The 10,948-nt window shown below is 43.4% G+C and overlaps 1 protein-coding gene across 5 annotated transcripts in view; it reads left to right on the forward strand.

Annotated features, from left to right (window-relative positions):
* Nucleotides 1–10,444, forward strand: part of SNX24 (sorting nexin 24) — a 157,456-nt gene extending 147,012 nt beyond the window's left edge. For 2 of the 5 annotated variants that reach the window (XM_045891635.3, XM_064595828.1), the window contains exons 4-7: nt 1,642–1,736; nt 3,106–3,138; nt 3,677–3,741; nt 8,944–10,444. In XM_045891635.3, coding sequence (XP_045747591.1) covers nt 1,642–1,736; nt 3,106–3,138; nt 3,677–3,741; nt 8,944–9,011 — 261 coding nt within the window. In that variant the 3' untranslated portion in view covers nt 9,012–10,444. Of the gene's footprint in view, nt 1–1,641; nt 1,737–3,105; nt 3,139–3,676; nt 3,879–8,943 lie in introns of those variants that run through there. The other 3 variants (XR_010412964.1, XM_045891644.2, XR_010412965.1) reach the window with 3 other exon arrangements.
* Nucleotides 10,445–10,948: the final 504 nt, after the last annotated feature.

Genomic DNA, 10,948 nt, shown 5'->3' on the forward strand with positions numbered 1-10,948 from the left:
CTTTATTATTTAAATAGGTATTGTGTCATTCTCTTAAACAGGTATCTAGAAACATGGAGATAATCATTACAACTTATTTTATGGCAAAAATTCCCTGGAGCTTCATATATACGATGATCCTTACAACCTTTGAGTTCTGGGCACTGAAATAATGACCTTATGGGCACCCCCAAAATTTCCCTGAGTAGATGAAAATTTAGAAGGTCATTGAAAATAGTAGTGAAAGCATGCTTCTGGGAAGAGGAGCTTTTTTCTATTTTGTGCATTTTTTGTTTTCCTACTTTCTGTTTACTTTCCTTAAGCCTCAGTGGATACAAGCAGCTATGTAAGGAATAGGAAGAGACCAAGACAGGGCTGGGTTTCCAGATGCCTCCTCTCAAGAAACTGAACAGCAGGAGGATTGAGTGCTGGTGTAGCTCAGGGCTTAGCCTGCTTTGCTCATTCCATTCATATGTCCTAAACTGGGGAACTGTTTTAAAACTCTGCTAGAAATGAGACCACTCAGTATGTAAATTATGACAAAAAGCAATGTTACGTAGAATTACATATTTCAAAATATACATCATTTGACCTTTTGTCATTTGCGCCTTATGCATCACATTGCATAGCTATTCCTGATCAGCCATGTGGGCAATACTTCACCATCCCTCCTCATTGTTCTTTAAACAACATGTGGGAGGAGGACTATGGTAAATGATAACAATGACCTTTGAAAATAATTCTCTTACTTTCAGAGATTATCGTACAATCTTTGATGTTTTTTCCATGGTCTTTGTAAAACAAAGGGGGGGGAGGGTGGTGGGAGAGAGGGGCAACTGTTTCATCAGTTCATACCCTGTGGCCCTCTTTTTTATAAAAATAGATACCCACGAAAATGCACTCTCTTGTTCTCCATTAGATTTCGCCTTGCACTTGCGTAATTCGGATGGCCGAGAAAGGACATGGTTATGCCATTATGCCAGCTCCTTAGCAGAGCTCCCTAAATGGAAGAACCGTATAGATTTTTCTTTCTTTTTTTTTTTTTTGTATATACACTGATTTACACTTAGTGGTAAAGTTGTTACTGACCCTTTAAGTGGAGCTGTCCAAATGGCCATAAATGTCAGTTGATCCTAATGCCGAAAAGAGGTGATAGCTGAGGGATCTTGGCTAAATCTTCCAGTTAAAAAAGCCATGTAGTATTTTCTAAACAGTAGTGGTCTCTTGTAGACACACACATACACACATGCCCAGACCACTTTATCACCCAGTAAGGAAAATTTGATGTACATATCTTAGCAGAATTATTGAGGCTCCCAGGTTTTTAAAATACTCTAATCAGAATCTCCATGAAGGCAAGAGTTCTGCCCACCTGGTGGCCCACTGTCTGCCCCCCTCGTCAGCATCTGATGTGTAATAGATGCTCCATAAATGCTTTTTGGGTGAGAGATAGATAAAATGGAGTATTTGGTGACACTGAAGAGCATGCCTGTCCCCTGAATTCTTGGTGGGTGAAATAGGGACCACCCCACCCCTTACAGATTGTGAAGAATGATGCTGGTAAGAACTTAGATGGGCAGTCATGACTTTTCGACGTAGTTCATTTGATTATTGATTGCCTAGTAAATTTCACTTTCTAAGTTCTCTTTTCTCCTTTTGCAGGCTGTCATTTTGGAAAATGAAGAGCTTCCCAAACTCTTCCTTGATTTCCTAAATGTGCGACACTTGCCCTCGCTACCAAAGGCAGAGAGTTGTGGGTAAGAAGTGTTGTTCACCTATCGGACATGTATTTGAAGCTACTCTGCAGTCACTTGTTGGGCTAACCAATAACCCCAGTGATGCTAGAAGGAGCAGCCTGGCCACGCTCATTCTCTCTGCTGGGACAGCACTCACTGGCCCCCTGCATGTAGTCAAAGGAATTCCTCTGCAGTCCTCATCCCTAAATTGCTGCCAAATGACCAAGGCTCAGTAACTCAGGTTTAGACTTACGGAACTGCCTTTTTAAAATATGCTGCTTCATGGAGTGATGTTACGTAATGGGACTTATGAATCTAGATAGCCTATTGAGGGACTAATAAATTTATTTGTGGGTACTTGAGCAAAGCGTATATGCCATGCATATGCAGTCATATTATCTAAAAGCTGTGAATGACCTTGGAGGTAATTTTAGCCGACTCCCTTATTGTTGACCTGATCAAACTGAGACACAGGAATTAAGTGTCTTTCCCAAAATCTCTCGCCTTGTCGCTGGCAGAGCCCAGGACTTCCCACATGAGCTCTCTCTCCCTGCTGTCCTGTTGCCTCTCCCACAGGACCTTCTAATGCGGGGCTGTAAATCCCAGTCCCTGTGTACCAAGGAACCAGACATTTGATATCATCAGCAATTGGGAAGTGTTCTTCTGAAGAATGAACTCTGAAACCACTTGCCAGCTCTGGGCCCCCGACTTAGGTTGAGCTGGCCTCCAAAGGCCATCAGCAATACCCCTGGCATATTAAATCCATTTACAGAGAAACACATCATTACAAAGTCTCTGCAAACCCACGCAGGAGAAGGGGTTTTGTTCATCCTCTTGTTGCCTCCAGAGCCTCCTGAAGGATGCACACTAGCTACAAGACGTTCACTCAGACCACACCCAAAGGTGTGTTAAACCCCAGCCATCTTCAGGATGAAGGCTGCAGACACCAGCTCTCTCACTGGTAGTGTTTGCTCAAGGCCACGCTCCACTCACCCCAGAGAGCACGGGTGTTCTCCAAATAATAGGCATTGTCCGTCTGTCCTGTTCTGACTTGAGTGCCTTTGCTAGGAGGTTGTGCTCTATACAGGGGTGTTTTTAAGAAGAGATTTTAGGAATGACAGAGTGAAATCTTTTCTCCATTATATAAGCCCGAAAGTAAAACCATAGGGTGTGTAAGTGATCTTCGGGAAAATTGAAGTTCAAGAATATGGTGGTCTTAAGATTCTTTAGAAGGAGGCATCAGTCATGCTGTGACGTTGTCAAGACAGCTCTCTCTTCAAAATGTTCCCCAATTCAGAGCTCTAAGAATACTGGCTCTCTTTTCCTTGGTTTGCAGCATCATTTCCCCAACTTACATGGTCTTCCTCTTCTTCTTTTAAAAAAATTCTAGATCTTTTGATGAGACGGAATCTGAAGAATCAAGGTAAGAACTAACACTAGTCAATCAAGAGTTATATAAAACCAGGAATAGGACTATGGTTTTGTTGAGTTTTAATGACTATGGTATAAATGTATCAAGTCATGATCTTCTTGATAATATTTGTTAGGCAATTAATTTATAAATATTTGATAGGAAGTTAGAGAAGTAACCAGCTATATCTAGGAATGAAGGGATAAGAACCCTACATTGTTTTGTGCAAGTAATAAGAATACTATTTTATCAATAATTGTGCTGTGAGATTTTAAAAAAAGACAAAAAACAAAAAACCCAGCACTTTTCAGCAATGATTTATCATATAGATTGTATATCTGTTTCAGATTCCACAAAGAAATGTTGAGAAGGTGAGCACAGTGCTGGTTCGTTCCCTGTAACTCTGCTCGCTATTAGTCACCCACACGGTTAGATACATAAACCTTGAGATGTCCCCACACAGCAGTTTGATCCCCTCAAAGCTAGTTTGTCGTGTTTTCTGTTTACCGTCGTCCCCTGATGCTGACATGCCTGTTCTTGACCTTTCCAGCAAACTGTCCCACCAGCCGGTACTGCTGTTCCTCAGGGATCCATACGTCTTGCCTGCAGCCGGCGGTAATCAAACCTGTCATCGGCTAACAGCTCTTTACTGATCTGACCCTGCACCACATAAACCACGTTTTTAATACAGGTCTAACAGAGTGACATTGGTCCAGGGCTTAATAATCTGCCAATAAACCAGTGCTCTTGGTGTAAGAGACATTCAGAATTTTAATTGGGGCAGGCCTTTCAGCACGAAATGTAATTTTTCTTTCTACCGTACCAGGCAGTTTTGAATTAGAGTAATAAGGAGGAACGATACTCATTGTCTTTTCTTTGTTTGTTTGTTTTTGGTGGTGTTATATTTTGGTCTCTGCTTGTTTTTATCCAGATGTTAAGGTTTGATTCCAAGGCTCTGGTTCTTTTTTTTTTTTTTTTGAAATGCTTTTTTCCCCCAAAGCGGTGTATGTATGTTACATGTGTATCTTTACTTCCATTTAGGTTATAGCATCTCAGATGATCAAATGTGTATTTTTAGGAGTTATATACTTAAATATAATGAATTTATGCATAAGTGTAATCAATATTTTAGCCTGGGTCCTTTCTTTGTGCCAAGAAATTTAAATTCCTCAGAGTCCCTCCCCAAATGGTCTGCTCTACACCTCTTCATGAGTACATTGTCAGACGTTTTCCCATCTAATTTTTTTTAACAGCCCCATGTAATAGGCAGGGCAGGTATCCTCATTGGCTAATGAGAGAATGGGGGCCTGAGGAGGTCCCTGACTTGCCCGGTGTCACATGGCTGATGGGCAGACCCCTTGGTGCCTAATTTCTCCTTGTGCGCTCTTTATGTAGAGTGAATGTTCAGCCCTTGTTCCTGGGAGTAACTAAATAGCATAGCAACTCAATAGCAGTAGATAAATTATCTGTTGAAACTGTTCCTACATTCTGACAATAAAACCTTATCACCGGCAAGAGGAGGGGACCGTTCTGTGGCAGCAGTGTGTGTCCTGAGATCAGTGACTTAGCTGGCAGAGTAAAGAGGGACGGCCAGGACCCAGCCCGGCTCCATGGATGGACCATTCCTGGCGCCCTGATCGGAGAGAGCCGCCTTTGCTATATAGGAATACGTTCTTAGAGTATTTTCCCTATACAGTTCTTTCAGTGAGGAATGATTGCCTTTGTCTAGCATTTGCTTCCTGTGTTTTTAAAAAAATGTGTATTATATTAGTTGACATTAGGTTAACAAAATGTTACAGTTAACAGATACGCATCATGTAATCTAGGCTAGAGGAAATAGGCAGCGTTCTCTAAAGCATTCTTTTTATCTTCTGAACGTGGTTCTACAAGTACTTTTTCCAGGTATTGTGGATGGTCAGAAATTTCATGCATTGGACCGATGACACTCCTGTGGATGTGTGGAGAATGGAATGATCGTTGTGATCTTAGCCAGGGTGCTTAGTGGAAGAGGGAAGATGTTTTATGATCTGTGCACCTGGTTGGGCAACAAAGAACAGGAGGAACTTTGAGGGGGAAAGAACTTCAGGGGCAAATATCTGGAGCTAGAGAGGGTAAAAGTGTGTATTGTTGGTAAAACGTTGGCGTGGACGGATGACTTGTGCAAATGGGAGATTGCCGTTTGAAGAGGACACGGAAATCACGTGTTTTATGGACAGGATGGCACCAGGTATGGGAGGGCCCGTCACCGGATCTGTTTTTGTGCAGTTTGGCCAACCCACCTTCATAAATCGGATTCCCGTTATCTTACAAGTATGAGCTGCTGATAGGCTCTTGCAGATCTTTAGCATTTAAATGAGAGATAAATTTTACTGGCATCACATTTCTGTGTTATTTAGGCCTCTTAGCAAAAGTGGAGGGTACTCCTCCAGAGGCAGACACTATCCTCTTATAAAATGCTAATAATCAGTCTTCTCTGAACATACGCTTTTTGGCCTCAGTTTGGATTTCTCAGGGGAATGCACAACAGCTCTTGCCCTGGTCCCCAGCATCTGCAGCATTGGCTACACTCTGGATGTTTTTCATCAGCTTTCATCAGACCTCCCATCAGCTTCGGCCACCATCTCAACCATTCTCTCCGCTTTCATCCATGGTCTCCCCTGCGCTTTCCCTCTCTCCCGCTTTTCTTCCCATCCCTGGCAGCCCACCGGCGGGCTATCATAGATCCTCTTGTCTTTTCCTTTGCTTTCTTTTGGATGATCTCCTTGCTTGTGGTCTTGATGACCTTGTGTATACAGCTGAGACACAGTCTTGGGTTTCCATCCCCACCCTCTCTCTCTGAGCTTTGACTCCTATGAGGCTCTCACGGCCCTTGATGCTCCGGCCCCTGCTCCTGTTTCTAAGAGGAGCCCCTTCCACGCTCTGCCGCATGCACCCTGAGTTCTTTCTGGGCCTCTGAGGTGTGCGGTCCATCCCCCCCACACACACCCAGGGCACTGTTGTTCCCCCTCCCACCCCCGGGAGCTCTCTTCTTGTCTCCACACGGTGCTGCCTCTGCATCTTCCGGGCGCAGCTTGAGAGAGCCTTTGCCTGCTCTGCTCTCAAGGGCCCCTTAAGAGTTCCCCCTTCCGCCAATCCCATTGCCTTTTTTTTTTTTAAGGTCCACAGTAAATGTTGACCAAAAAAATGAGAACTAACAAAAATGACAGACCTTTGCTAAATCATCCACTCTCAATGGGAAACAAAGGCGGGGGCAGCATTCAAACACTAATGGGCATTGAATGAAAATCCTATGTATGATGAAGCCGAAATTCAAAGTGTAGAATGGAGTGGAACCAATTGAGGAAAAAAATGACCTCTGATAATCTTCTCGTTGGTCCCTGATTGGTGGACCTTGTTATAAAACACCTCTCTGTTCCATTCACTTCGATCAGAGTCCCCCCGTTTGCTTCCTTTACTGTAGTGACCACACACACTGTTCCCTTTTTCTTTCTGTCGTGTTCACCTTCTGAATCTCCAGCCTCTGGCGCATGTTCAGCACTTGCTGGACCATAAACACAGCACCGTGGCCTGCCATCTTCCCTCTGCTGGGAATGCTCCTCGCCCGGACACCCTGGCGGGTGGCCGCTGCACCCTCATTCCCACAGTACCTGCCCACAGAGGTCTTTCCTCACCTTCCTGTCCCCTCACCCTCAAGCCCTGTGCCCTACTTCAATTTTCCCCTTGCCTTGATTTATTTTTTTAAAGATTTATTTATTTATTTGGGAGACAGAGGGAGAGAGAGCATGCTCAAGCAGGGGGAGGGGCAGAGGGAGAGGGACAGAGAAAGAATCTCAAGCAGACTCTGTGCTGAGCATGGAGGCCGATGGGGGGGCTCCATCTCACGACCTCAGGATCATGACCTGAGCTATCAAGAGTCAGACGCTTAACCGACTGAGCCACCCAGGCACCCCTCCCCTTGCCTTTAAACTACTGCTTGACCTCTTCAGGCGATGTAGCATTACTGAGTAATTAATAGTATTTCCCCTTTTTGTCCCTTTTGCTGAACTTACTTAAATCCATTTAAGCTGAATATGCTGATGATGTAATTTCACTAACCTTCAAATAAACTTTTATATTTTGGGTAGCAAGGGATAAATGCCCAAATGCTAATAAAGCATGTTAATGTGTTCTGTTTGGGCATTTAATTGAGAATTGATCAATATCTCCATTGATGGCTCTTGGTTTCAGTACACTTCTGTGGGGGGAGAAATACTTTTAGAATTAAAATGAACTTAGCAAAATCATTGCTCTTGATTGCGTTCAAAATATGTAGATTTAAGTCCTATCACAGATTATTAAAGGTATGTTTGTGGAAAATTATGTTGTTTCATGCTGGATAAAAGCAAACACTAAGAAATCGAGTGTCATCACCCAAAAGTAATTGAGTTGCTCACGTACTGGAGATATTTTTAAAGCGTATTTTGTTGGTGTATTCATTTGCTTGTGTCTCTGACTAGCATGGAAGTTCCCTGGTGTGGACGGGGCCTGTTACTTACTTACATTCCCAGTAATTAGACCATACTTGGTACGTGATGGTAGCCAGTACTTACCATGTGCCCAGGTCAGGTGCAAGCGCTTTGTTTTACCCTCCAGTTTGTACAACAACCTTCCAGGCAGGTACTGTTACGAAATCCCTCACTCGTCACGGGGAACCCACCACCACTTTGAATTTGTCCCCGTGTACCTTGAATGACAGCCAGAGCTATCTTTTCCAAACACGATTCAGTTCTGTGTCACTCTGCTTAAAACCCTTCAGGAGTTCTCACTTCCTGGGCTTGCCTGGGTCCTCCGGCCCTCAGGCCTTCTCCCTCCCTCCCTGTCTACACTGGCCTCCATTCCGGCCTTTGAACCTTCCTGGCTCCCTCCTCCCGCAGCCTTGCCAGCTGGTCCGCTCCTCCAAGAGCCTTTCTGCCCTCCCTTGCGAGTGGCTTTACGTAGTAGGTACTCTATGGAGGTTGGATTAATAAGTGAACATACTAGTTTCTGTCTGAAAGTATTGGACCAACTAATTTCCTTACCTAATAACTATATTTATTGAAAGTGGTGGGCTTTCACGTAAATCCTGGATATAATTATGTGCAGATTGAAGTTGAGAAATTGAACCTCTGGGCCGTGTGATGGATGGGGTCCCCCAGTGCAAGGTATCCGTTCATATTTTACATGCTCTGATAACTGGAATGCACCATGGCGGATGCACACCTCTGGGTTTCCTTTGTATCTCCTCTAAAAATGTGGCTGATTTTGCCAGTTTGACAGGATGGTTTTTGTCAGAAATGTGCCCTTTTAAGTTAGGAAGATGGTCCCCATTCCTCCCGCTCCCTGGAAGCTCGTGCAACAAAACGATCATCCTCAAGACAACTTGGACTAAACACTGCTGTAAACCACAATGGAAAAACTGCAGCCAAGTATTCCCAGTAGAAATCTTGGAATCCCTTCAAGTATATTGAGATTTTGTTAGAAATTGAATTGCCAGTGTAATCCATCTTCCTTGTGAGAAAACATTCAGATAAAGAGCTGGGGCCTAGCAGCATTAACCATTAGAACATCCCTTAAATCAATAAGCTACAAATCTGGCCGTGCATTCCTGCAGCGCCTGGTCGTGCACTGAAGTGGCTTTCGGCTGAGGCGACATGACAGATAGCGCGTCCTCAACAAGAGCAGGCTGCACGGTGATGCGGGTCCCTAAGTTACGAGGGGCCTCGCCTTGTTCAAGTCTGCAAAATGCAGTTGCGTTTTATTGCTGTGCCTAAGAAAAGCCGTTTTCCTTTTGTTTTTCAGATTTTCCAAATGTGGTTATTGAAGGAGTCCTCCATGGGATATTTTACCCCCATCTGCAGCCCAGGTAGAAATCCTCCATGGCTAGAAGAAGCCGAAGCAGGTTTCACGGAAATCGATACGTACCAAATTAACCTAAACTCTATGACGTAACAGCTCTAGCTAGTGGTAAAATTCACAGTCCCAGCTTAATTCAGGGCAGGGACATTTCCATTAGAATGGTGCTTTTAAAAATAGAAACTGACCAGGGTGGTGCTGAGGTTAAGGCCAAGTGTTTGAGAAGTAGAAGGTAGCTGCCAGTTTCGAAACTATAGAAGATACTGGGAGCAGCAAGTGTAACAAAACAAAAGTTACTCTCTGCTTTAGTTGCACCATTTGCTAATTGAACATCTTATCCTGAATCACACTGAGACTGATCTACTTTGGTAGCTTGCTGTTGTTGTTGTTCAGGTTTTAGGAGACACTGATCTTTTCATCGTGAGAGTTTCTCGGTCAGTGATAGATAACTGTCTTACGTCCTGGCACCATGGGAATATCACAGATAACACACCGTGCTAAATGTGAGTCGGAACTAAACTGGAAATTAAACGATGCTGACAGCGTTAGGGCATTTTTAAAAATCTTGTCATCGCTGTTCACACTGCAGTGGAGTCGCATCATACCTAGGGATTAGCTTCTAGTGTCAGGACACGAGATAAAATGGAGTAGGGAGGCTCCCCTTGACAGCCATTTCAGAAGGCGCCCTATTGGAAGTCTGTGCGTCCAACACAACCAGATTTTCCTCCGGTGTTGGAAGAAAGGACTGTCTCTTCCGTTGAAGACCGTTTGACGTTGTTGGTGTCCGTTTAGGGCAATTTTGTAGAGAACCACATACGTTTCAACACTAGAATCACCCTTCGTCCTGCAAGATGCTTGTCTTCTGAGAGACAGATGTGAACTGACTGTACCCGAGGAGACGCCACAGTGGTCACTTGGTTTCCTCAAGGTTCTTCAGCCGTCATCAGGGTTCCCTCATTCATTAAACTGGTGGGATTGTCACGGGATTCATTGTTATTTTCCTTATTGTTTCCTTTTCGCTGACCTCCTATATGGAATTAATGTAAGCTCAGTGAATGATCTAACTCCACTGTACATCTCACTAACACTCATATTTTGAGTAATAAAGGACAAAAGCATATATGCAAACTTTATGTACGTGCTGTACTTAGGCATTTTGTCAAAAACTAATTAATAGCTAGCCTATTTATGGTTATTCATTTTACTAAGCTTCTGTGTGGGATTCAGAATGAATAACTAAATCATGGTTTTTGGTCAGGATCTAAATATACAGGTTTAAAGCCTGCTGTAGACTTTGAGAGATACCTTTGTGATAGATGTGTTACTTCATGCTGGAAACAGGCGAGGACTCTGTAACCAAAAATAACTGAATACTCAAGTGTGGGAGATATTTTTTAAATGTTTTGTTGTTAGCTCTTTTGAGTTAAATAAAAACAAAGAACAAGAAGTATTTGAATTTGTCTTCTAGGATTTTACTGGAAACACAAATTGTGTCTTGTCTCTTTATACACACACACACACAAAACTTCTCGCATACTCATAGGCAGTTATTTCTAATCTAAGTATTAAATTACCTCATCTTTAAGCCAACAGGTACTCATTAAATAGGTGATGACTTACAAAGAGGGTAGAATTTTTTTTTTTAAGATTTTGTTTATTTATTTGACACAGAGAGAGACACAGCGAGAGAGGGAACACAAGCAGGGGGAGCGGGAGAGGGAGAAGCAGGCTCCGCACTGAGCAGGGAGCCCGATGTGAGGCTCGATCCCAGGACCCTGGGATCATGACCTGAGCCGAAGGCAGCCGCTTCACCGACTGAGCCACCCAGGCGCCCAGGAAATTTTTTTAAATACAAAAACCAAGCATTTTTGGTGGCACACTCCTCAAGAAATCTGATAATTTTTTTTTAGTGATGACTTTTATTTATTATTTAATAATTTTTAATATGTAA

This window comes from Mirounga angustirostris, unplaced genomic scaffold (genome assembly GCF_029215605.1).
Source record: "Mirounga angustirostris isolate CCGP_5_RB_7025 unplaced genomic scaffold, mMirAng1.0.hap1 SCAF_7, whole genome shotgun sequence".
NCBI classification, from domain to species: domain Eukaryota; kingdom Metazoa; phylum Chordata; class Mammalia; order Carnivora; family Phocidae; genus Mirounga; species Mirounga angustirostris.